Source organism: Eulemur rufifrons, chromosome 9, assembly GCF_041146395.1.
Source record: "Eulemur rufifrons isolate Redbay chromosome 9, OSU_ERuf_1, whole genome shotgun sequence".
Lineage (NCBI taxonomy): Eukaryota > Metazoa > Chordata > Mammalia > Primates > Lemuridae > Eulemur > Eulemur rufifrons.
Genome location: NC_090991.1, coordinates 23,222,603 through 23,250,324, shown reverse-complemented (window position 1 = coordinate 23,250,324; position 27,722 = coordinate 23,222,603). Strand labels below are relative to the sequence as shown.

Here is a 27,722-nt window from a genome sequence, read left to right as displayed (position 1 = left end):
GCTCCCAGAACCGCAAACTCTGTGACGGTGGGACTCTCTCCAGCGGCACACAGTGGGCCGGGGAGCGGGTGGAGAAGGTGGACGATCCTGGTTGGGTTCTGTCTAATGAGCATGACTGAGGGTGTGGGCAGCAATGCCATGCACCACGGGGATTAAGCGGGTGGCAAAGGAAGTGAAGACAGAAAGGGATTGACAAGAACAAAGTAAAAGGGCCAAACAATTGTCCTGTCTTGGGAACCAAAAACAAGAGCAGTGCAAGTAGTGTGAGAATGTTGGAGGGCTGCCAGTCTGCTCTCAGAAAGTAAGATGTCTGAATTTAAGATGGCACGGGCACTGCAGCTGGATGTGACAGCACAGTCCATCGTGACCACGCACATGGTGGCTAACGCGAGGTGGAAGCGAGGGCCCCGTAGTCCAGGTGGTCAAGGATCTGAGAGCCTGGCACGGTGGTTGCTTTGTCCTCATGGATACTGAGGTGACCCAGGATGATGGCAAATTCCTGCCAAAGTAATAGCTACATCTTCTACAGTCACCCTAGGCTGAGTCACTGAGGAGTTACCACACTGTTTTTCAGCAAGAAAGCAAAATTATATTGCTTTTATTTTTCTTCACCAGGAAAAAAAAAAGGCTTCTCCCGAGAAAAATGTGTAGATTATGTATGATCTTTCCCTGTCCTCTTCTAATTTGAAATAATTAACCATGAACTAGCTCCACAAACTTTTCTTAACACACATGAGCTGGATCCACTGAGATCACAGGTAGGGAAGGAAAAATACAGTTTTCAAAGAGGAAAATGTGAAGGGCTTATTTCAACTGAGTGCAAGAGGACTCTGGTCTAGAGGATCGAGGTAAACTTGCACGGCTTTAGCCAAGTCAGAGGATAATTTCCCTTTTCTCTCTTTTCTTTTTTAGTGCAATCATGACCAATTTGGTCAAATCGAGAGCAGCTGGCATTACCACTTGTTTGTTCTCCATTTCTATCATCTGTAAAATGGTAACACTTTCACTTGCCCTATACCTCCCGCAGTTGGCAGGACTCTCAGAGACGTATTTTAAAAAAATGCTCTGGAAAGGGAAAAATAGTCTAAATAATTATCACAATTATTCACTGTGACAACTCCTTTTTTTTTTTTTTTTTTGAGACAGAGTCTTGCTTTGTTACCCGGGCTAGAGTGAGTGCTGTGGCGTCAGCCTAGCTCACAGCAACCTCAAACTCCTGGGCTTAAGCGATCCTCCTGCCTCAGCCTCCCGAGTAGCTGGGACTACAGGCATGCGCCACCATGCCCGGCTAATTTTTTTTTTTTTATATATATATATGTTTTAGTTGGCCAGATAATTTCTTTCTATTTTTAGTAGAGACGGGGGGGTCTCACTCTTGCTCAGGCTGGTCTCGAACTCCTGACCTCGAGCGATCCACCTGCCTCGGCCTCCCAGAATGCTAGGATTACAGGCGTGAGCCACCGTGCCCGGCCCACTGTGACAACTCTTAACAAGCTTTTCAAAGAGCTTAAAACATGGTATCACCTCTGTAATCTACATCACAGATTTTCATCATGTTACTTAATCAGGACTATTTGAGAGATAATTAGAATCTGGGAAAACTCTGAATCTTGAAATCAATCAAATTAATAAAAGTCCTCTAACATTTATTTACCAAAGGCATAAGGAGAGCAAATGAAAAGGTCATACTGTAATCTCCAATGAAAACCATAAGACTGCATAAATTATTGTGATCAAATTAATCTTTGAAATGATAAAGTTAACCTTGCTAAGTACACCCCTATAAGCAGGCGGATTACTGTAGTGTAGAGTGACAGTCTGACACCAGTCAGTGGCTGTAACTGTATATGAAGGAATGCTCTCTATGGGTCACCTTACATTGATCATCTACTTAATTGGCAAGTATTTTATGCACTTAAACATTTTTTTTAGGCCGGGCGCGGTGGCTCACGCCTGTAATCCTAGCACTCTGGGAGGCCGAGGCGGGTGGATTGCTCAAGGTCAGGAGTTCGAGACCAGCCTGAGCGAGACCCCGTCTCTACTAAAAATAGAAAGACATTATATGGACACCTAAAAATCTATATAGAAAAAAATTAGCCGGGCATAATGGCGCATGCCTGTAGTCCCAGCTACTCGGGAGGCTGAGGCAGTAGGATCGCTTAAGCCCAGGAGTTTGAGGTTGCTGTGAGCTAAGCTGACGCCACGGCACTCACTCTAGCCTGGGCAACAAAGTGAGACTCTGTCTCAACAAAAAAAAAAAAAAAAAAAAAAGATTTTTTTTAAATGTTATATTATACATGACTTGCTTACAACGACCAGTCCCAGAGTCAGATTAGGATATCTAATCCTGAATCTTTAGCTAACAATAAACTGCTAAAATGGTGTCTAAGGAAATCCTTATTAAAGAAGAAAAGTCTGGTAGTCATTAGTGTTCTCCCCCAGTGTTATTTCTTTTTCTGGACACATGGTAGGATGGGCCTTCTCTGCCCCCTTGAAATTAGGCATGGCCAGGTAACTTGTCATGGTTAATACACTGTGAGCCTAAGTCATATGTGTCACCTTCAAGACCATGACTATTTGTCACGTTCCCTTGACCCTCCCATGATGACCCCCAATGTTCTACGTTTTGAAGGCTCTGTCAGCCTTGGTCCCTGAGTGAGAAGGACACGGCACAGAAGCCCCTCCAACTTGAAATGACATATAGCATGAGCAAGAAATAAAGCTTTGTCATGGTGGCACACGCCTGTAGTCATACCTACTCAGGAGACTGAGACAGGAGGATCACTTGAGCCCAGGAGTTTGAGGTTCCAGTGAGCTATGATGACACTGCACTCTAGCCTGGGTAACAGAGCAAGACTCTGTCTCAAAAAAACAAAAAAAAAAAAAAAAGGGAAGAAAACAAGCGAGCAAGCTAGCTAGCTTTGTTATTTCACATTGCTAAGACTGGGGGGAGGGGGAAGTTGTTCCCACAGCATAACCTAGTCTAATCTGACCAACATAAAGAGTTATCTAGACACCAGTTCCACAAGCAGTTCTAGACTTTTGGTATTTGCTTGGTTACGATGTTTTGTATAACATTTTCCTATTGCTATTGTAACAAATTAGCACAGACTTACTGGCTTAAAACAACACAAATTCATCCCCTTACAGCTCTGGAGGGCAGAAGTCTAAATGGGTTGGCAGGGCTGCATTCCCTCTGGGAGTTCTCGGGCAGAGTCTGTTTCCTTGCCTCTTCTAGCTTCTAGGGACTGCCTACGTGTTCCTTGCTCGTGGGCCCATCTTCAGAACCAGCAGGGCAGCATCTGCCCATCTCTCCCTTTCTCTGCTTCTGCTGTCACTTTGCTTTTTCTCACTCTTACCCTCCGGCTCTCCTTGTCACAGGACCCTTGTGATGACACTGTGCCCACCCAGATAATCCAGGCTGATTTTTCCAACTAAAGACCCTTAAATGAATCCCATTTGCAAAGTCCCATTTCCCATATAAGGTAACATATTCACAGGTTCCAGGGACATGGGTGGCTTTGAGGGGGCCATTATTCTGTCTACCACAGTCACATTCTGTCAACTGAGGATAAGCATGCAGAGACTGGTAAAGACTGTGTCTCTAAAACATTGTGCAGACTGCCAAGATGACAAAAGCGCCATCATCATTAAAAATAAACTGTTCGCCTGATATGCCACAGCAACAGGAAGTACGTACTCTGAAATTCACCGCTTATTTCGCACTGAAGGGAAGAACAAAAGAGTTCATATTATACTGAGGATAACAGTGGAATCAAAGAGCCTGTGTTATTTCCAATTGACTAGAGGTCAGGCGAATAACAGTCCTTTCTCTTCTCTTAGATTTTATATGACAAAAATTGATTAGTTTTGTTTTCCAGGACTGAATTCTTTCTTTGTTCCAAACCTACTGAACTTCCACCCATAACCACAGGATAAAACCTCGGATAACAATTCACTGAGGTAGCTAACCATTAGGGCACACCACATCTCACTAAAAGAGACTTTCACCTCTTAAGAAACAGTTCCTTCACAGTCTGTGCCCAGAGGAGATTTATTTCTACCACAAGAGGGAGTCTTAGTCCGTGGAAAAACAGCGTGTTACAGGGCAAAGGGGAGCATAAACCTTCGCCAGTATGGTCTGCCCTCCCTATTCATGGGTTCCACGTCCGTGGATTCAACCCATGTGGATAGGAAATATTCAGGGGGGAAAGAATCCCCCAAAATAATAAAACCAATACAGCAATAACAACTATCTACATGGCATTTACATTGCATTAGGTATTATAAGTAATCTAGAGGTGATTTAAAGTATATGGGAGGATGTGCGTAGGTCACATACAAATACCATGCCATTTTATACCAGGGACTCGAGCACCTGCAGATTTTTATACCTGCAGGGAGGGAGGGTGTCCGGGAACCAATCCCCCATGGATAGGATGACTGCATAGCTTCCAGATTAAGTATTAAGGAGCCACAATCTGAAGTTGAATGGTGTGCACCCTGCTATCCTTAGCGCAAGCATCACCACTGTTATGCGGCACTACCTTCTGGGACTTTTCGCTGGAGAAGGTAATGCCATTGTCTTTTAATGCGAATAGTCTCACAGAGTCTTCATGGGAAGAAACAAGTCCTTTGCAGCATCTTAAAAGCTGGAAATAACACAGTAGGAAGAAGAATGGATTTTGAAATGGCGATGTGGATTCAAATCTCAGATTTGTCAGTTTCGGTTAAGTTTCATCTTCTCTGAGCCCTAATTTCTTCACCTATAAAAATGGTGATTATGGCTGGTTGCGGTGGCTCACGCCTGTAATCCTAACACTCTGGGAGGCTGAGGCGGGTGGATCCTTTGAGCTCAGGAGTTTGAAACCAGCCTGAGCAAGAGCGAGACCCCGTTTCTACTAAAAATAGAAAGAAATTATATGGACAACTAAAAATATATACAGAAAAAATTAGCTGGGCATGGTGGTGCATGCCTGTAGTCCCAGCTACTTGGGAGGCTGAGGCAGGAGGATCGCTTGAGCCCAGGAGTTTGAGGTTGCTGTGAGCCAGGCTCACGCCACAGCACTCTAGCCTGGGCAGCAGAGTGAGACTCTGTCTCAAGAAAAAGAAAAAGAAAAAAAAAAAATGGCGATTGTACTACTGACCTCCTGGGGTTGTTACTGGGATTAAATGAGAATGAATGGTCCTGGGTGTAAAATAAATGGTAACTAGCAGTGGTACTAGTTGTGGTGGTGGCAGCAGTACTAGTAGTAGTAGAAGTAGTAATAGCAGTAGAAGAATCAAAGAGACTCACCATGGCAATATGGTCGGTTAAGGAACTCATTTACCTGAAATGAAGCAATGGTGTAAAGCACTAAAAACTTCCCATACAACCTCGGTCACGCCTCAGGAAAATCTAGTAATGATTTTCCTGCTTTGAGCTTCTAATCCATAATCCTGGGAGTTTGTATAGTTTTGCTACAACTGAATTGACCAATGCAGATGTTGGTTTGTACGTCTTTATGTTTATGCAGCTATTCTTATCAGTTCTCCTAGAGTAAAGGTTTCTTCATGACAGGTTACACTTCACACTCCTGCAAAATGTATGCTATTCTTCACACAGTGGGCAATTCAAGTTTTATACACTGAGGACCTACCTACCAGTTATCAAGAGGAAATGACACGGTATAATCTGGAAAAAATATCTGGGCAAAGAATGATTGTTGTTCCGTCACAGCTAACTTGGTGAAAAAAGCAACTAGAACTGGAAGAACATGTGTTACTCAGTGGTGTTCATGTGCAATTTGCAGTGCATTCCTGTATTGTCGAGTTGCAGACTAATTAATCTCTATACCTTTACATGGTGTCTAAAAAAAGGTCAGGCAAAATCACCCCCTACCATCTAGACACAGATGCTGGAATGGATGTTCACAGAGGGAGTCTGAAGAAGGGGGTGTGAGTGCCTAGCCCTTTTCTCCATTCACCTCACATCTGGCCACACTAGAAGAGTGAGAGCTACCATACATCAACAGGGTGACACTTCCCAGGTTAGACGTTAGGCCTCCAAACCCAACAGGCTTTCTTTAAAACAACAAAATGAAATTCCAAGGCTTCTCTAAAAAGGTCTGGACAATACTAATCCTTGGTGTAAAAAAATCAGGGATTATCTCTGAGTAGGGTAATGACTGAGAAAGTGCACAAGAAAACTTTCTGGAATGATGTAACAGTCTATGTCTTGATGCGGGCCTGGGCTATATGGGGGTATGCATTGTCAAAACTCATTGAATGGTATAACTAAGATTTTTGCATTTTACAGTACGTATATTAAAAAAAAAAAAAAAAAAAGGCCTGGAGGGGCAATCCGAGTCTAGAAGGTAAGCCTTTCTCATGAGCAGCTGCAGCACCACGGGAGCTTCGAAGATGTGCAAAGTTAACACTGGCTTCTACCTCATCCGGAGACAGGAGCTGCCTCAAGAAGTAAACACATGGCAGCAACCCAGGCCAGGAATCTCCCCAATTATCCTTTGCCGCAAACTAATACATAACAAATTTGGCTAATGTACTTGGTCTTTTGTGATACCTTTTCTTCAAAGAGCTCATGGCAAAGAAAGATATGCTTTGTAACCACAGTTATCTTTTTCCAACAATACCAGAAGAGAAGAGATGGGTGGCTGATTTGAGGGTTTGTATACAAATCTAGCTTTCAAAGTGTTAATTGTTAGGTGGGGATAAGGAGAGAGAGAAGCAGATGGCACTAGGAGATGCTTTGTCTACAACAGAAGGAACAAATTGACTAGAAGGGGGCTTCCAAGAAGGAACAGATGACATGTCAAGGGGGCTTCCAAGGACTGAACAGATGTTTGGTTTATGATAGGGGGTCAACCAAAAAGAGGTAGAAAGGCCACAAAGAGGGTCTTTGGAACATGTGTACAAGTAAGGTGACAGTATCTTTAAGTGACCTACCCTCATTAACATAGTAAAAATCACACCCACCAGGACCATGACAGTTTACACACACCCTGGCAACACCCAGAAATTGCCTTACAAGGTTAAAAATGGGAAGGGTTCCAGTTCTGGGAACTCTCCACCCCTTTCCAAGAAAAACCATGAATATTCCACCCCCCACTTAACATAAAATTACAGAACCCGCATAAAAGGGAAAATCTTGTTAAATTCAGGGTGTCCTCTACTCACAGGGGTTGACCCCGTTCCTTCCCTGGAATGAACTATGCTTTAATAAACTGTGGCACTTGGCCTGCTTCTATCCGCTTGGTCTGCTATTTGCTCTGTCAGCTCGGCACCAGTAACCATTCTTTGGTACTGGAAACCAAGAACCAGGGAACACACACCTGCCAGCTGGTCCCCACACCTGACATTAATTTAATTACAATGAGAACAGTTTTGAGGTAAGATCTTTGTAAAGCTGAGAGGCTCTGATTAACTGCAATGCTGACAAAGTAAAGGTGATACTAACCAAACTCTATGATAAACACCTGGTAACACATCTTTCTCTATCCCACAGCCTCACAGGTGCCCTCGGCATACATCACTAGCCAACCAGCTTCATTAGAAGCTGGAGCTCAGAAAGTAAATGCATAGTTTAGTGCATTGCTCTGATGCAGGAGACAATGACCTGAATTCCAGCAGCGCAAAGCAAATTTGAGGACTGTAGCAAACTATGTGCCTTTTCTCCTAAGGCCCTTGTATCAGTCATGACAACAGTTAACCAATCCGTTAAGGAAAGAATTTGAAGACTCTTACTCAGAGCCCAAGAATTCTGCCTCTCTGAATGTAAACAGAGAAACGGAGGATAAGTAGTAAACTAGCTCCATTCGTTTTCCATAGTTCCCTACGTCCTCAGGATTCTGATTAGGCTTCCTTTTGGGGAGGATGTATGGTGATACAGTCCCCCTTAATCAGGTGGACTGTCAGGACAGAGACGTCTCTTCTCTGCGTTAGGGTAGGATGATGGCAGAGTAAAGATGTCAACTTGCCATGTAGCTTTAATGCAGTTAAAGTTCCTAAGGTACAGAGAGCTCGATAACCTATCAGTACAACTGAAAGGAGAAGTGGGCGAGGGTAACAAAGGGAGGCCTTGTGCAAGTGAATGAAGGGTAATGATAAATTTCTCCTACCAGAGTAAAGATATTTATTTTTCCATTATAAATGTAATAAGGACTAATTAAAGAAAGTTCAGAAAATGAAAAAATGAAAAAAAACTAAAAGAATATTTAAAAATCCAGAGTTTTATCACCCAAACACAACCCTGTTACCATTTTGGCAGACTTCCTTCTAACGCTGTAGTAACAGCTGTGTGCTACTCAAACTTGGTGCTCCTTTACAAAATGGCTGCATAACACCCTAATATAAAGATTCACCATAATTTACTTAACTCTAGATTTGGAATTTTAGGTTGTTTCTACTTTTTCACTTTTACAAAGAACGACTCTGGGCACGTAACTTGCTTCTTTTGGTGAATTTGTATTTAGAATTGTTGCCTTAGGAAGTTTTCTCAGAGGTGGAATTCTCAGAGTCAACCACTGAACATTTGTTAAGTCCTTTAATCATTCAGCTTTTACTGAGTGTTTATGCAATGCCTGGCAAATGTGCTCAGATCAAGAACAAAAGATGGCCGGGCATGGTGGCTCACACCTGTAATCCTAGCACTTTGGGAGGTTGAGGCAGGAGGATCACCTGAGGTCAGGTGTTTGAGACCAGCCTAAGCAAGAAGATCCCAACCCTACAAAAAATAGAAAAATTAGCTGGGCATGGAGGTGCACACCTGTAGTCCCAGCTACTCAGGAGGCAGAGGCAGGAGCATCTCTTTGGCCCAGGAGTTTGAGGTTGCAGTGAGCTATGATGATGCCACTGCACTCTAGCCCCAGGTGACAGACCATTTATGGGGGGCGGGGAACAAAAGCAAGATGTAGTCTTGGTCCCTGTCCTCAAGGATTTCACAGTCAACTCCTTTTCTATAGGGTAATTCCACCCATGGTGAGGTCCATGTTTTATAATACCAATGCTCTTAGGATTCAAACAAATCAATCAACTCAACAAAAACTGGGCTTAATTAGCAGGTAAAAAATGAAATCTTGGTTTAATTAGAATTAATGTTAACTTTTTAATTGTTCCTCCTCTTTTATGAATTACTTCATGTTTTTGCTCATATGTCACAGGGATGTTGGTATATTTCTCATTGATTTGTATGCTTCCTTTATAGAGCAAAGACATGAGCCACCATCAGTATATGCAATGACACATTTTTTCCTAGTTTATTGTTTATTTTTTCCACACTTAGTTTCTTTCTGATATTAGTACCAGGGATAATTATGCTTCTCCTGAGTACTGACTTTGTTTGTATGTTATGAACACAGTCAATCATGGAACCGATCATGTCATCTATACATCAATTCCTAGACAGCGTAAAGTCAGTGGTACAGACCACCACTAACAAATGCAAGCACTTTAAAAGTACACATCTTTAAACACTTAATTTCATTCCTGGCTTTATCTTACCTTCCCTACTTTCATTTTCCCTTGGTTTCATTTTCCTTATCCATTTATTTAAAACTTTAAACCAGCTATTAAAATTACAAAAAAAAAAAAAATGCATGGTGTCTTGTTTTAAAAAAAAATTGGAAGGTTCAAAAAAGCCTACAACAAAAAGTAAAAAGTCTCACCAAACTGTGTTAGAACACTAATAAACAAAGATCACAGTCCTGCTTTTAAGGAGTCGATAAACTAGTGGGCAAGAGACAAGCAAATGCACAATTATCTACAAGTGTGGTAAGTACTATGACAAATGAAGAGAGAAATGTGCTATGGACACACACAGGAAGGGCATCTAATTTGACCCAAAGGATTCTTGGAATGACTTTCTAGAGAAAATGATGCAGAATCCAGAGGGAAAAGCAGCCTAACAGAAAGAGAGGAAAGGGCAGTCCAAATGATGGAGAAGATCTACACTGGGCTAAGGAGTTTGAACTTGATCCTGAAGACCATGGAGAGCCCACTGCAGGATTTTAAATGGGATTTAAATGACATGATCAGATTTGCATCTTTTAACAGTCTGGTGGTGGTGTGTAAAACAGATTGCTAGGGGATGAAAAATGGAACCAGTAACCCTAGCTATGAGGTCAGAAGTTCAGAAAGTGATAAGGGCTTGAATCATTTAGTAGATTAAATAATAAGGTATCTAATTTCATTATACTTTGTGTTTTTTTTTTTTTAGACAGAGTCTCACTCTGTTGCCCAGGCCAGAGTGTCGTGGAGTCAGCCTAGCTCACAGCAACCTCAAACTCCTGGGCTCAAGCAATCCTCCCGCCCCAGCCCTCCAAGTAGCTAGGACTACAGGCATGCGCCACCATGCCCGGCTAATTTTTTCTATATATATTATTTTTAGCTGTCCATATAATTTCTTTGTATTTTTAGTACAGACCGTGTCTCGCTCTTGCTCAGGATGGTCTTGAACTCCTGAACTCAAACAATCCGCCCGCCTTGGCCTCCCAGAGTGCTAGGATTACAGGCGGGGGCCACCTCGCCCAGCCTCATTATATTTTCTAACTACTATTAATATGTAAAAATGCTATAAAATTTTTCTAAACAATATATTTAACCTCTTGAATTCAGATTTCCCAAAAAACCTCATATATCACCAAATAAACATAATTTTATCTTTTTTTCAAGCATTTATACTCCATTTCTTATTATATTGGCCAGAATAGTATTTTTTGAATAATAATTACCCGAACTGTCTGATTTTTAGGTTAGAAATTGAGAAATGGTTCAAGAGAACAAGATGGAGATCTGGAAATTGCTTAAACTCTTTAAGAATTTAATATTACAAACCAGAAGCCACATAACGGTGCTGAGAGGATTTGCTGTTTAAGACATGTTGGGATAGCTGGGTATCCACCTGCCTATCAGTTCAGAGCAATAAGAATTGCTTCCTACCACATAGCTGCAATCCCGTTCAGACGGGTCACAAAGTTAAATGTTAAAAAAAAAAAAAAAAAAGGAATAGCATATTTATTCCAGCTGTAGAAGGAAGATAAACTTCTGACTATTATTAAATAAAGGATATCATCGGAGACAAACGGAATAGGTATGAATATATAAAAATAAAATTGTTTTGCCCAGTGAAATGTAAAAAAGGAACAATAACAGATGAGGAAAAAAACTGATAAAAGTTTACAAGCCTATATATATGTATATAAATCTATTACAAATATGAAATATGTAAGGTCAACAACCACATTCCAGTGAACAACTGGTCAAATGGTCAAAGAGTCAGATCAGTTTATACACAAAGAAAGTAGAAACGGTAATTATCATTTAGAACATTGCAAAGCCCCCCATGAAATTAAAGAAATGTAAAAACCACCTTAGGGAATCATTGCATACTTGTTAAACAGAAAAGTCATTTGCTTATTCAGAGTAGAACTGTTCGTAATAGGAAAAAATGAAAATAATCTAAGAACTAGAAAGGTTAAAAAAAAAAAAAGGCTAAATGAAGTACAGGATAGCAACATGAGATATCATATAGCTTTTTTTGTTTATTTGTTTTTTTTAGGATGGGTGTCTTGCTCTGTTGACCCAGGCTAGAGTGCAGTGGTGTCATCATAGCTCACTGTAGCCTTGAACTCCTGGGCTCAAGTGATCCTCCTTCCTCAGCCTCCCAAGTAGCTGGGACTACAGATGTGTGCCACCATGTCTGACTTCATATAGTATTTCCCTTCCCTCAACCACAGACAACCAGGGAACATATAGCTTTTTGAAAGGACATACACAGAGGCATAAATAACTAGAAGTGCAAACGGACTCAAACCAGTGCTTTGCAAAACTTCCACGTATGTATGTGAATGAAGCACGATGCAGACAGGGTGAATGGTTTCCTATACTCTCATTTCCTATCCTCTCCTTCAACATAACGTGATCCAGAAGGCACCTATAGCCTCCATAAGTGCCATCACAGGAATGTACACCCTGCTTTACAACTCAGGTTTCTGGAAAGGAAAGCAACTGATGAATTAAATCACGGGCTTACTGTGAGTGTGGCGAGTGACATGAAGCCAATTAGATTATTCCATACTTTATCGATGTCCTTCAGCAACTGCTGGAGTTTCTCACTGCACACTGCAGTGGCTTTTATCCCCAGCTCCACACGCTTGGTTACCCGGTACACTTCAACAACACCTGATGGGGTGAGAGAGCAGAGTTAGGCACTGGAAGTCTAGAGAAAGAGATGAGCAAGAGAGGGCAGCCATTACTGCTTGCTGATATCTTAGTTGGAATTAAGATGGTAAGACAGAGGTGGACAGAGGTGAACTTGCTATTCTTTGGGACCAATCCACCCCTCAACACTGCAGTACAGCTTACTGGTCAGAGCACAGACTCTAGAGCTACACCTCTCAGGGCTCAAATCCCAGCTTTGCCTCTTACTAGCTATGTAACCTTGGATAAGTCATGTAACCTCTCTGAGCCTCAGTTTCCTCAAGTGTAAAGTTGGGATAATAATAGTACCTCCTCAAAGGATAGTTGAGAGGATTAAATGGATAAATATTATAAAAGGCTTAGAAAATTGCCTGGAGAATAGTAGGTATTACATAAGTTCTTAGCTTTTTTTTTTTTTTTTAAGGTTTATTTATGAGTCCATCTGTTTCAATCTGGGAAATCCCATTACATTGGCTGAAAATGGGAATAGTAAAAGTTTAAAAGAATTTAAATGTTAATATCATCACAAAGTAACGAAGAAATATCTCACCCCTCTGAATCCCAGTAATTTACAAACTCGGGCTGCAAAGGTATCTTTTACACACTTAACAGGATGCGGAACGGTTCTTTTCCTGTGGTCTCTGAATTGGGGCTGAACTCTTCAAGCAAGGATGAGAGATGCCAAGTTTCCTCCACATTTTCAGACACTCCCCCAACCCTTGTCATGTGACAGTCACCAAACATACTACCCCAACCCCTCTAAGTGAATACTGGAAGGATTCCAGGGGATCTTCAGGGTGGTACATCATTAGCCTGTGTATACCACCATGGCTTTTCCTCCTCCTTTCCCAAGGGAAGGGCAGGAATTAGTGCCACCCTAAGTTAAATAAGGGGGCTTCTAAAAGAATCTTCTGTATCAGCTATTAGGAAACCTACTAGAAGAAAAGATTTCCTGGTGGACATCTGTTTATACAGCAGAATTGTGCCTGCTTGAACAGGAAAAGAGGACCTAGATAGACTCTAGGTCCTCGAGCGAGGTGGCAGGAGTAAAGCAGATGCTACACCCTTGCACTCTGCACTCGTCCAGCAAGTATTTCTGAGGACCTAGACAGTAGGCACTGTGTGCCAGGCACCAAATTAGGTGTGGGGGACACCAGTGAACAAAAAAGACCAAAATCCCTGCGTTCTTGGAGGTTCATTCTAGTGGAGGAAGACAGTAAAAACAAGAACAGTATGCAAAAATATAAGCTACTAAAGGTGATCAGACTAAAGAGAAAATCAAACAGAGATGGGAATAGGAAGTGACTGGGGTGGGGAGAGGGCATACTGCTTTGAGAAAGGGATTCTAGGGAAGACTTCACTTCAAAGTTGACATTTCAGTAAAGATCTGAAAAAGACTGGGGTCCAGAGCCTGGGGAGGGAGGAACACTACATTGGACAGACATTGCGGTTTCAAGTTGGATTGGGATGTTTAATAGCTGCAGTTGGCCAGGAAGTTAAGGAATCTGTGATGTCATTAAGGGGTTAGAGAAGAATCCACAGAGTATGCCAAGGCATTGACTGGAGTCAAAATTATTTCATTTTAATGCATCACTAGTTCAGCTTTTTGATAAAACAGTAACAAAGACACAATTTTACATATCTATATATATTTGTACATATATATAAAAAGCAAGGACTGAGAAACTTAGCCATAGAGACCTTAAGTCAAATAGTTGTTAGTGCCTGTGACCAAAGTGTCTTATCTACAACTTAGTGAAGTATGTGTAATTTGAGAAATCTAGCTTAACATACTTAACAGAAGGGAAAACTGAAGATAATGCAAATGCCATGATTTTGAATAAGTAAAATATAAAAGAACATACCCAATAAATATTCCATGCCTTGAGCTGACTGAATTACTTCTGTGCAAACAGAACTACTACTGATTCCATTTAAGGTATCATTTGCCTTCTTAATGACCTACAAGAAATGAAATCACATCACCTTATATAACTGAGAAAAGTCACTGCAAATCAATGTACTATTAGTAGAAAACCGAAGCAAAAAGCCAGGAGGTGTGAAAGAGCATGACTGGCTGATGTGTGTGTATGACTGTGCTAAAACAAATCTGAGAACTTAATTTTAACCTTGAAGAAACAATCCTTTATTTCTTTGGAAGAGAAAAGATAGAGGTTCTTTAGTTTAAATATTATTTTGATTTAGGCAGAGTTAATGATATCACTTTGTCATTTCTTAAACATAGTGACAGATGAGGAGACAAATGAGCCCGTGTGTGCTGTTAGAAATGTGAAAGAAGATGTATGACTTAAGACATGTGACTTTCCATGGGCTCGCTTGGCGCAAGGCCATTGTTACGGCTCTCCTGAGGTTTGCCTCTGTCCACTCAAATGAACCAAGGAGGCAAAACAGCACAAGGGGAACTTACATATGTGTGAACACAAGAGTGACATACTCACATCCAGGGCACTCCCCAGGCATCTCTGCCATTCATATGCATATCTCTCGTTTTCCTGTGGATTTCAGAAAAAGAACTGGTTAAACGCACAATCGTGGAATCCGCTATTTGTGACTTCTGTCAGTTCAAAGAGCTTGGAAGACTTTCCTTTTTATTAAGATCACTCTAGTTCAACCAGTTTGTCTTTTTGAATCCACTAACAATTACTTTAAATTGCTAATAAATGTAACTTCTGAACACCTGACCTGTGAGTCTGAGGGAAATGTTTATAGCAGCTTCCCTCTTTAAATGTTCCCTTATTTGTTCCCGTCAGTAACAGTGTAAGGCCTTTCTTCAAAGGTACTCACCACATAGGGATCTAGCACAAAAACTGATATCCACCCATTGGCTCTCCCCTCTACAGTTATAATGCTGTGAGTGTGTGTACACATGTGCGCGTGTGTGTCTGACAAGAAGCAGGGAAAGGAGGAGAGTCAGCATGTTGGCTCTAGGGGGAGGACAGAGTGGGACTAAGAGGCAGCAAAGAGAAATAGGTAGAAGATCCAGAATATTTTCCCTCCCTCCTCTATTTTGAAGTTTTAACATTTAATAAGATGATAAAGTCTAAGTGCTCAAAAAGAATTCCGCAACGCTTTCCTCCTTAGGAAGTCCCATGAGTAGTTTCAATTTTAGGGTCGCTAACTACTTTCAGTGGATGCCGCACCTGGGAAATGATTTTGCCCGGGGCTGACGTTACCATTCTCTTTATGTCTGGTGCCTTGTGGCTTTCTGACCCTCATTTCCCCATGTGAAAGCTGAAAGCACTTTTTCTTAGGGACCTCAGTGCTCAGCTGGTCTTTTACCTGCCCCCCGCCCCCCCCCCCCCCCCCCCATAGAAGACTACCTTGCTTACCTCTACCTCTCCCGTGAGATCCTTGTACTTGTCACGGATGACAGGCAGAGCAGGCTTCTCACTCAGAGTGTTGGAACGGTCTCTGAAAGGCTGCTCCAAAGCCGGGGAAGGAGAAGAACGGCTTATTTCTTTATCACCAAGGCTCAAACTCCTCTTGTGTGATCCTAGGAGAAGTGGACGGTACAGTTAAAGGTTTGGATTACTCAACTTAGTTCAAGCCGAGGCTCTTCCTTGCTAATGTGACCCTCTTCTTCAGATGTTTACACAATGAGGCATCTGGAAACACAATCCTCATGCATTCTGTCTGTGAAGCTACACGTTGAATCCTTTCAGTCATTCTCTCTTGCTTGGTTTCTCTGCCTTTAGTTTTTTCTGTTATCCTTCTCTGATCTATCACAATTCTTCCATAATTTTAAGTGCAGAATCACTGGAGTCCGGAGCACAAAAGTGCCTTTCTAAATACCACGCGTAGTAAGAGTTGTGTTATTTTTCCAGACATTTCTTACGCATTTGCAACTGAGCTCCTACATATTCTCTCAATCTAAGTGAAATCAACGATCCCTTCTGTAAAGATGTGATTAAAGCAGAAGAAGTGGCCTCAAATGCCTTCAGAGACCAGGCAAGTAAAGTAAATGACCGAAAGAGGTCATTTGGAGACAGCAAGCGGTGGGGATCGTGGCCAGAGAGAGAGCGTGCCCCATCTACAGGAAGTGCTGCTACTCGGCTCCAGCTGATGGTCAAGCGGTGGGAATGCAGGCCTAGTATCACCAGATATTATGACTTTTCAAGAGAAGCTAGAAATCCAGATTGTGAAATCTCATGATTTTTAAATATTGGCAATTACTTCATACTTTTAAAAAACTGTGTGGGTCAATCAAAGCAGATCTGCAGGCTGGACACAGATCCACAGCTACCACATCGAAGCCTTCGGATTAAAAGACATTCTGTGTAACCAGGCAACAAAAGCAGCACTAATGTGCCTACAAGTGGATCAAATCCATTGCTCTGGCTCTTTTAACACAGCACACCTCTAACCAAATAAGCTAATGAACAATAACTGCATGCTGTGCTTGTTCTGGGCTCAAAAAGCAGTTATCTGAGGCCTACTGATTTGACTTCAGTTTAGCCTCAGGGAAGTCATTATTATAGCTATCTTGTAATTGATCCTGATCTCAAAGATTGGAAAATCTATTTCCTGCAACCAGGGACCAACATTTTATTCTTAAGAAAGAACAACTAAATTCTAAGCGGGGGGGGGGGGGCACAATAGTAAAATCTACCCCGAAAGCTACTCACCTTGAACAGAAAGGTCAAAGGTCGCCAGCTCACTTTTGATCATTTCTTCACTGGATTTCATTTTGTTTTGTGAATTGGCTACTAAAAAGTCAAATTTGCTGATTTTGGGCTTTTCACTTTGAAACTCTCCAAAGTCATCTGAACATTCTTTGGGGGTTTCGTGAGAGGCACTGCTGGAAGCTGGGCTTGGACACAAGGCCTCTTGACTCCGTTCAGTTGTAGGCAGGTCCTGTCTTGTCAAATCTTTATAGTCCCTGCTTTCAAATTCCTTTTGCTCACAGGTCTGTGCAATCATGTCCTTAAAACTGGCAAAAGATGGGAAGGCAGTCTCTGGAAGAGCATCTTCACTTGCAAAGGTCGTTACTTTGGAGAGAGACGTCATGGTGATGTTTTCAGAGCTGCCAAATGAAGTCTCTCTCTTTTGAAGAACTGAGGCAGCTGAGGGGGATCCACTTCCTGCTGAGAGGACAAATGGAGAGAGTTTTCTGCCCTGAGATGCATCATCCCTGTCTGACCAGTCATAGCTTGTGTGTGTGCTCACTGCAAAATTGCTACTGTAGCTTCCAAAAGCAGCATATTTTAAGTCCTCTATATCTGAAAGGGAAATAAGACCCCACAATTAGAGGCAAGCGATTTAGGCAAAATGTCCTAAACTCTGCAGAAGCAAAATGCCTGGCCTATTTGGTTAGTTTTACTACGCTGGAATCAACTATTAATAAATTTAGAGCTTGTACTAAAATTAAAAGAGTTGGGCTGTAAAATCTGATCTCACAAAACGCACATTAGCCTTGAGTTGGTATTTATATTTAGTTACCAAGAACCATTTTCTTTGGATATAAAAATTACTAAAAAAGGAGGTTCATCTACCAATGTATATACTGTGCAATATAAGACTGGGGTCATTTCATAAACTGTTATTTTATAAACTTTAAAATCTGATATTTCCTGCCTATAACATGTCTCCTTTTGTCTTGACTTTGTTGGAAAATGTTCCTTTAAAACCTGATCATGTGAATGAAAATGACATGACAAATTAATTACAAATTGACAGTTTCTCAAAACTAAAGTGAAAATAATGTCACCTTTTAATCAATTATTAGGAATTTCTGCCTTAGGCAAGGCCAAATATGAGATTTTAATCAAGCAATTACTTACCTGGTTATTATTTTGGTCAATTTGGACATCATATTGCTGGGATGGAGTATGAGGGAAGAAAAAAAAAAAAATCAATCTAATCTACTTTAGCATTTAAAAAATAGAATCAAAGATCTGGGTCCTGTTGGGATTCTGTTTCTCCTTCAACTATGTATTTACTCCCCCATTAAAAAAAAGGAAAAAAGAAAAAAAATACTGGGGCAGAAAACTCATTTTTCAAAGCATTCTTAATATACGTTTAAAAAACTTAAGAGGTAGACTAAAACAGCAGAAAGTAGGTTTTTTTATTTAGATAGGCCTGAATTCAACTCTGCCATCTACTATCTGTGTGACAATAGGCAAATGATTTAACATTTCTGAACCTCGGTTTACTTATCTGTAAAACGAGGGGAAGACCATGTACTTGGAAGGGCTGTGCTATGATGCTCAACTGTGATAATGTGTGTAAGAGGCTGGCTCAGTGCCTGGTGAGCAAGACATAATAGCTAGTGTTTGTTCAGCGTAGCTGCCATCAGCTTCAATTTGACATTTAGTTCCTGCTTTAGGGCCTACCATGGAATTATTCAAGGTAAAAATGAAAAGTCAGCTCAGCATTTTAGTGATGTTACTAGGGGAAGACTTTCTTGCTCATTTTCAGAAAGCAAAACCAGCTGAGGCTAAGTCAGGCTGGTGCGGGGAAGACCTTTGCAGCAGTGCTGTCCATTCAGTTTCGCTGATAAACACTTAGTTTCATTTCGGTCACGGCATGTTAGGCAAGAAGACCAAATGCAAGACTCTCTGACAACCATATACATGATTCATAAGCAGATGGCTCAAAAGTTTTGTGGCCCAGATTTTCAGAACAAAGTCAATAGGTGGACCAACGCTGGGTCATTTTTTAATTTCTTTCACAGCAATACTGCATAGTTTATGAAGGGAAGGGCTCTTGACATTTCTATAGCTCTTCTAATAGTATGCCTCAAATCTGAGCCCTGCTAGGAAAGGGTACTAAATTATTAATAAAAATGGAAAACGCTAGATATACAAAAAGCAAACCAGAGAAAAGCAAATAGCTTTTACAGAATGATGGTATATTTTACAATTCTGTAGTGCAAATGGTACCCTTCAAATGTGGTTTATTAAACAAAAGGAAAACAAAGATTCGGGTGAAAAATGTATAGCTTAGAATGAATGAAACAAGCCTTTAGACCAAATACTTTCTTAGTCTCTTGTTGTAGTGTTTTTCTCCCCATTATGGAAAAGGATCAAAAGGTGCCCAGACTCAAATGAGGTGAAATTCAATCAGAGGACAGATGCTGTTAAACACAAGACAAGTCCTTCAAGGGCTACATTCAGAAGAATGTTTCACGATACAGATATTTTTATTAGAACCTACCAGAAAGCTCTTCTGGGAAAACATAATATATCAGGAACTGTTCCTAGAATCTCATCTATTGAAAGGGTAGCAATTTTCCTGGAGACCAAAGATAAATTTAATGAAAAGATAGCTCCAGTTCAAACACTGCAACCAAGTTGCTATGGTAATCAAAAGACCCTTTTGTGCAATTATGCAACAAGAAAAAAATCTTTTTAAAAAAATTAGAATGACCAATATAATCAGGTAAAAGGCATTACAAGTAAGAAGGGATTATCTTAACTGAAGACCTTTTAAGCATTTATACAGGTCTTAAATAAATCTTATTTTTATTAAAAATGATATATATGCATGTAACAGTTTGCCTTTTGGAACAACTCACAGAAATGATCAAATAAAGACTAAAAAACCAAATGAAAGACTTACAATGAAATATTTTATACTTTAAAAAAAATAATGAAGAGTTCACTAAAGGTTCACTAAAAACCTTCAAAAGCTGAGTTTTAAATTACTTTTGCTTATTTATTGGCTACTGTGTGAAAAAGTAATTTACTAAAGTGTAATTCATTTGAACACATAAGTACTAAAACTGACAGTACATGAGGAATGTGAGACAGAACACTGTATCCCTAAACCTTAGCATTTATAAATAATATAGAGTAGTCTCTCCTGGCATGGTGAATATTTGTGAACCATTTTCTAAGAAAAATGTGGTATATTGGTTCATTTAAGGTAAAGTAAGAAAACTCCTCATGATCTATGTTAACAGTTCTACATTTTCTAAACAGTCCAATTATATGTATTATTGTATAGTGGTCTCAAAATATTAAAGATTATGTAAGACCTACAACCTAAGGGATAGAAGCCTTGTCTGGAAGAATGATGTGGAATAACCCACATTTTATGCTGTAATCACTGAAGTTACTATAGATGAGTTTTCAATTTGATAGCTGAATTCTGAAAATTGCAAGAGAAAAAGGGGAAAAAGTGGAGAATGAATGCAATAAAATGAACAGAGAATCACTACTGTATTTCCAATTCTCTGGGTAACTCCTAGACTGTGCTAGGTTGAGCTGCAATTGCACACAGATAATACACCAAATTGTGTGCTTTAATACATGTATTTGTTTGCAACCAGGAATGTCCTATTACAAAGGCCAAAGGAATAAACTATACAATCTGTTTTCCATCATGGATCTCAAATCAAGACATGGATTTCTTGCTTATGCTGGCAAGTAACCCTGTCAGTCTCTTCTATAACCTCTATTCAAATCGCTTTTGAATGGATGTTGTTCAAGGTATTTCTAGGAACAAAGAATGTGAGCTGTCGCTGCAGGACACAGAAGGCCATACTCAGTCCCATGGACATTTTCTAAAGCTGTAAGCATATGCCCAGGTTTTTAAGAGATATTGGCTGTTGAAGGAGTTTAGAGAAAGAAGAAAGGAGATATACATGCAAATTCCACTATTCTCAAGTGTCTTCTATAGCCATAAAAATGTTCATTTGACTAAGGAAGAAATACGTTTTAATTTCCAATACTGATTTAATCTAGACTTCACTTACTAAAGCAAATCATGAAATATTTGTACATTTCAGTTTCTCTCCACCCCTGGCCCTATTCTACCTTAGGCCCTATTCTATCTTGGATCTATGAGATCAGTCATATTCATATCCCACATAAATTATAAAACCTGGTCTTTGTCCTATAAGTCTCAAATACCCTGATAGGTGTTGTTGAAGAAAACAGGAATGAAAGCGATCACAGTGTAAGTGCGACAGGCTATATAGTGCTGCTGTACAATTGCTTTCCAGTGTATTCTCATCTGCATGAAAACCTCCCATTTTTTATTTGTACTGACTTGCATACCTCTATGGTTTAAATTACATCTGCACTATCTTAAGCACCTTCAGGTTTTTGTTACAGTGTTTTAAGTTCAAAAAAGAAAACTGGCAAACCTGTGGATATTTTAAGTCAGAGGAGTTTAGAAGACCAAGGAATGAAGTCAGGATATACTGTGGGACGGCCTGTGGTCATAAATAAAAATTGCATCAAAAAGACAACTAAGTAAGCACAGAAGAGGGCAACTGCAATTGGGCCCTTTGGCCATGCAAGCGAAGGGCAGCGCCCAGCAGACTGTCCCATGTGCACGACCCTCGCATGCTCTCAAAGTTACAGGGCCAACAGTTTCTGAAACAACTTATCACAAGTACTCCAATGATGGAAAATCAGAGAGCCAGAAACAGCTCTTTAAATATAATTGGATTCTTTGATTTATTTCAGGATTTAGCACAGCCAGTGTTCCCTTCATGTTCATGTGATACTTCTAAAAATCAGCGGGGACTTTAACACGAACAATAGAGTGACTGTAGAACATAAATACATTTGTATAATTTCTCAGGCACTGGTGTATGATGTCAAGCACTCACCATATCTTATTGGTGTTGGGGTAAACAGAACAGCATTTTGTTTGTTTGTTTGAACCTGTAACATAGACTTCTTCAAGTCTTTATTGCAAAAGACATTTATATCATTATATTATTAAAACTACCTCCCTAAAAAATGTTACTTTGGGAACATTAATTGCTCAATTTGTGAATATATGCTTTACACACAGTTATATATTCAGTCATTTTCTGTAGCCTGATCAGATAAATGCAGTAAAGAGTTAAAATAAGAGTCCCAGATGGACCAATCTAGCATTAGGAAATTCCACGGACAAAGGAATTCCTCAGCCAGAACCATCTTGGTCTTACACATAATACAGGAAAATCCTAAACAAAGGGCAGCCGGATGAAAGCTACACTAGAAGAAGGGTACACTAAGATCTCTTTCTTCCCAAATTTGTTAGCAGCAGATCACATCATAATTAAAATATAATGCATTTATACAAGGTTTTTAAAATCAACTTTTAAAATTCAACTTTCTAAAGCTTTATGCTCTGAAAGACACTATATTTTGAATAGCAAGCCTGGCTTTTCTTAGAATTAATCTAAAACCGAACAAGCAACTTTTTTCTTTCCCAAATGGCATATTTCAGAAACAATATCTCTCAGGAATCCTACTCAAAATCCTCATGTTCAGCGATTTAATTTCCTTAAAAGAACAAAGAACTAAAAGCTTTAAAACATAAGAATAAAAATGTTAAACCATGGAAATAGCCCTTTTTTTCCTCTGAAGGTTTTTATTGGTCGGGCTTCTGACCTGAAAAACAATATTTCCAAAGATTTTTGCTATTACTACACTCTACAATGGAGAAAATATCTTCCAAGTTTGGCCCACTTTTGTTGCCAATTTACATTGGCCCTTCTAAAAATTGTTTTTTTTCAAAATGAAAATGGTTCAAAGTCTACTTTGTTTGACACATCCTCTAAAGCTGTTTTAAGAACTTGCTTTATGTGGTATGAGGAAAAAAAAAGACTGCGGTTTGCTTCATACTACATTCTGAAGTTAGAAAGATAACATGCTATTAGAGGATGGAGTACCCAATTTCAAATTCAAATCAAGTTCAGTCCTAGAGACTTCTAGTATCAACACTGAACACCTTCTATTGCACAGCTTATCAATTTAAATGCAGTTTACATTTACTGTGCTCAGAAGCCCATCTCAATATCATTTGATGATTTATTTTAAATTAAGTTTATAAATATCTATTGATCTAGTATCTGTGTCCCTTTTTCCCCAGCACTCAACTCTTAGGTTTTCTTCCTCACCTTCCCCTTCTCTTCATAATGTAACTACAAGTAGAGGCAGACCCTCTACAATAAAATATACTCAGTCTCTTCATTAGAAGGAACTGGAATAAATTTTCTCTCTCCCTATTATGTAGTGTACAGTTTACACTTTTTTTTAAGTTTAAAGTTGTATTTCAAATCCAATGTCACGTTAAAAATTTACATCAATGAAATTATAAGGAGCAAAGGCTAAAATGTACCAATACTATCTTAGAAGACAGGTGTTTGAGGAAACAAAACAAACAAAAGGGAAAAGCCCTCTAGTCTCAGGGGATACTATAGCTCTTTTTTTTTTTTTTTTTTTGGAGACAGTGTCTCACTCTGGTTTCCGGGCTAGAGGGCTATAGTGCAGTGGCCTCATCATAGCTCACAGCAACCTCAAACTCCCTGGGCTCAGGCAATTCTCCAGCCTCAGCCACCTGAGTAGCCGAGACTACAGGCCCGGGCAACTATGCCTGGCTAATTTTCTAATTTTTGTAGAGAAGGGGTCTCACTCTTGCTCAGGCTGGTTTTGAACTCCTGAGCTCAAGCAATCCTCCCGCCTCAGCCTCCCGGAGTACTAGGATTAGAGGCATGAGCCATCGTGCCAGGCCGATACTATAGCTTTAAACTTGATACCAGCCAGGTATTTCTTTGGTCTAACCCTGAAAAAGTACAAATTACACACATCCCCACACTTTCAAAATATGCCAAAGAATTATTTATTAACACAGGACTTACAGATCACAAAAGAGAGTGGTACAGAAGAGCTGGAAAAGAAGTCATCAGAATAAGCATGCAGATCAGTATTTGCAGAGGAATATACTAAAGCAAGTTTGAAGGCACATCCACACAGAAAATGTCTAAATTGAAAAAAAAGACATCAGAAAAGCAGCCCCCTAAAAAGGCGCTAATTAAAATACAAAGATTTGCAATGTCAAAGAAAAGCTACTTTACAGGTAGGTAGGTAGCTAGCTACAGAAGTCTTGTGAACTCTTTGAGAATGTCACAAATGAGGGTAAGCTCTTGCTGCCAACAAAACCAGATGATCGTAATGACTGCACACACAGTTGCTTCAGTGCCAGAGAGATTAAATTTAGGGGGGTAAAAAGCAACCTAGTTAAAAGTATATGCAGCAAGAGCTCAAAGGGTTAAATGTAATAATATGCAGAAAAATCAGGCAATGTTATTAGTATTATCTACCTTTCATACAAAGAATTATAGTAGGAGTTAAAAGAGACAGTATCCCCTTCAGAGTTAAGTTAGGGTTTCTAAACAGCATCAAGGTCCACAGATAGCAATCTACTAGGTTTTATTCTCTTTTCATCAGCTCAGTTCTTATTTCTCCAAGAAGAAATACCTTTAACCCTCAAACTAAGAGATACTATGGTAAGTATGAGGATAAAATAAAACCATATCACACTGAAAAAGTCCCTGCCATTTACCCTCTACGATACATTTATGCAGCAATTTTGCTCACCAGCTCTACAGCTCATTGGTCAGACATCAACCCCTTTTAACAACCGCTCTAAAGGGATACTGCTCCTTTCCGACAGGAGGTTTACAGATCAATGGGAGGAAACAATCTGCTTTTAAGAGTATCCTCAAACTGAGAGAGATGGCTTGAACATTACAGGTTCCAAGCTGGGAATGTTCCAAACATACATAAAAGAACATGAGCACAGAAGATTATTTTAACAGGTCAATAAGAACAAGCTTAGTCAAAAAACCAACCTCCCCTCCCGAAAGAAAATGGAAAAAATTTAGAAAAGACACCCCAAACCCGGATTAGACTCATCTCATAAAGACATCTAGCTTGGCACTGTGAAAGAATATAGATTCACTTTCAGAAAAATAGCTTCTAATTAATAATGTCAGAGTCCAAAAGGCTAGTATACATGTTATGAGATTTTTAAATAAAAATCAAAATTGTTGTTCAGAAAACAGAGCACTTTGCAACCCACTGCTGTGGCTCAAGCAGCTCATACAAAAAAAAAAAAAGCAAAATCACTTTCTCAAACAAGAAGCAGCAAAAAATTAAGAAAATTTCTGAGGAAAAGTACAAAAAAAAGAAAGTAGACAGCCAAGGGCACAAGGAGCTCTTTAGACCGTCCACTACACTTGGAAAATACCTTAGCAAGCAGCAACGTGTAATGTCTCTGCTAACTTGCCCCTGATCCAGCACCCTGTTTAAGAATACCTCCAGTATTTCAATCACTAAAGGATGGATGCAATTTTGTTTCCTGACTTACCAATTTGATATATATGCAAAAGCTATAGTACTTTACAATTTCTGCCTGAATCTGTAAACTTGGAAGTGTCTTATGTGTCCCTTTCTAGTTACCAAACAAAAAACCAAACCCTTCATATGCGTAATACATTTTCTAGAATAATACAGTAATACTGAGATATTTCTCATTATTAAAGGCCACAAAATAGGTTTATCTTTCTATATACATATCAAAAAATAAAACAAAACAAAAACTAAGACACTTGGGAATCTAGTTTTTATGATAGGAAGGTGGACGAGAGAATAAACTGCTACATGTAAATTTGCACAGAATTTAAAGAAGGCTCCCTAATAAGATGTTTTCACACATTTCATCAGAAAGTTAGTAGTTATCCTATTCTAGCATCTACAGATTTGTTACAACTTAATTATTTCCAGTAATAGAATTAACACTGAAAACAGTACCTGGATTCCACTAACAACACATGCCCTCTTCCTTGCAGACCCTGACATACAGAACACCCATATATAAGCTCTTTCCCTCTTCTCTTCTTTTTTAATTTTGTGCCTGTTCCTGAAATGTATCCCTCTTCTTCTCTTGAAGGGATGTGGCAAGCTGCACTTCAACTGGTTAGAAATTTTTACTTTCTTGACCTAACAAGAGTCGATTTCTGTAAACTAAACAGAATACTATATTGGCAGCTGCTAAATATGCCCAAAAGAGGGAAAACAGAGAGGGAAACACTGATTTCACTCACAGTAATGAAGGAACATTGCTAATACTGCAAAAGTCTTTATATTAATAAAATTTCTGGCAATGTGGGGTTCATTTAGCAGTGGTTTTTATGTGCCTCTAATACTAGGTTGGTGTTAGATTTCAAAAATAAAAATATTTTAGCTACCCAATCTAAGTTCCACAGTAGTCATAGTATCCATATGGCCATCCAAGTAGCCATAGAATCAAATTTAACACTGCTTTAAAGAGACTGGCAACAAACAGGTTAATTATTAGATATTCATAAAGATAAAGGGTCAGAGCCTTACTCTTATGTAAATCAACACCCACAGAATCATCTTTGAATCTATGTCACCATCACCAGAGTAATCTCACCAATTCCTCACCTGCGGCAGGAGGATGCTGGCCACTAACTGTTGGTAAATCCAAAGAGCTATCAGACATGACATGCTTAAGATCTCCTCCCACATCAGCCAATTTCATGTCAAACTGAACAGAGAGTGCATCTTCAGAGTCCTCCTTGCCAACGCTGCTGCCACCAATGGAAGGGAGATCCAAGGACTTCACTGAAGCAGAGTCTTCTTTGGTGTGCCTAAAAGCTACTGCTTTCTCTCCCAGGGATTTGTCCGAGTTCATGGAAGAAAATTTACTGGAGTGGAAGTCAGCAAAATCATCATCGCTTTTTCCTGAAGGAGTGTTATCTTTCAGGTCTTCAACACCTAGTCCAGATCCTTCCAGAGAAAGTTGTTTGAAGACATCGTACTTGGTAGACGTAGCCGTGGGGTTTTGTCCACTCTTCACTGTGCTACCCATGTTGCTGGTTAGAGAAACAGGACTCGCTTCCTCTTTAAGGGCATCATATTTGTCATCTGCCTTTTGCTCAGATGAAATAGAGCTATTACTGAAAGCCATAAAATCTGCAAAGTCATCCTGCTCCCCAACCGATGCAAGACTAGAATATTCCCCAAAAAGGTTGAATTCTCCAAAATCATCAGCCAAACTAGAAGTTTTAGTTGATGCCAATGCTGTCGTAGTTGCAGCAGAACCTGTTGGCTGTGGTTGTGTGGAACCTGATTTTGATGTGCTAAATGCAGCTGAAAAAGATAATGGTTTCTCGCTGCTGCAAGTAACTGAGGAAAACATATCTAGGTCTGCTAAGTTCAGAGGATTTTTCACTTGTGTTTGTTGTTTCTGTTGTATAGTTCCTGAGGGGAAGGATGCTGGAAAAGTTTTGTCTTTTGTTGGTGGCTCTAGTGGTGATATACTATCGGCTGTTTTAAAATCGGTGAAACCATCATCAGCAGATCTGAATTCTGCAAAGCTTTCTCCTGAAAGAAAAAAACGCAATCAAATGAATAGGAATGCTGAACTGAAAATGACATAATGCGCAGCATATTAAATTGCAAGCATAATTTGATTGACTTTTTTCCACTGGCTTGACATTACTCAGTTACAGTTAAAATGCTATTCAACTACATGGTTATTTCCACATTGAAGTCTAGTGATACTGAAATAAACAGAAATCAAACTGAGAGTAACTAACAGTATCATGATCATTTGCTCAAGCTTTTAGTGTGGTATCTCCCCCAGCTCCAGATCCTTCACCTGGCCAAAAGCACTGGTCTCAACTTGTTTTGCTCCTATGGCTAGCTAGCCAAGCATAGAATAGAATAAAAAATAGGTGCTGGAGGTTC

General features: G+C 39.8%; 1 protein-coding gene across 8 annotated transcripts in view; it reads right to left on the bottom strand.

Annotated features, from left to right (window-relative positions):
• The window catches only part of SYNRG (synergin gamma), an 84,782-nt gene that overhangs the window by 6,278 nt on the left and 50,782 nt on the right, over positions 1-27,722 (bottom strand). For 5 of the 8 annotated variants that reach the window (XM_069482303.1, XM_069482305.1, XM_069482309.1 and 2 more), the window contains 6 exons: positions 26,415-27,356; positions 16,842-17,435; positions 15,546-15,709; positions 14,655-14,708; positions 14,061-14,157; positions 12,029-12,177 (listed from right to left, as the gene is read on the bottom strand). In XM_069482303.1, the coding sequence (XP_069338404.1) occupies positions 12,029-12,177; positions 14,061-14,157; positions 14,655-14,708; positions 15,546-15,709; positions 16,842-17,435; positions 26,415-27,356 (2,000 nt within the window). Of the gene's footprint in view, positions 1-6,562; positions 6,630-12,026; positions 12,178-14,060; positions 14,158-14,654; positions 14,709-15,545; positions 15,710-16,841; positions 17,436-26,414; positions 27,357-27,722 lie in introns of all 8 variants that reach the window. The other 3 variants (XM_069482302.1, XM_069482306.1, XM_069482308.1) reach the window with 3 other exon arrangements.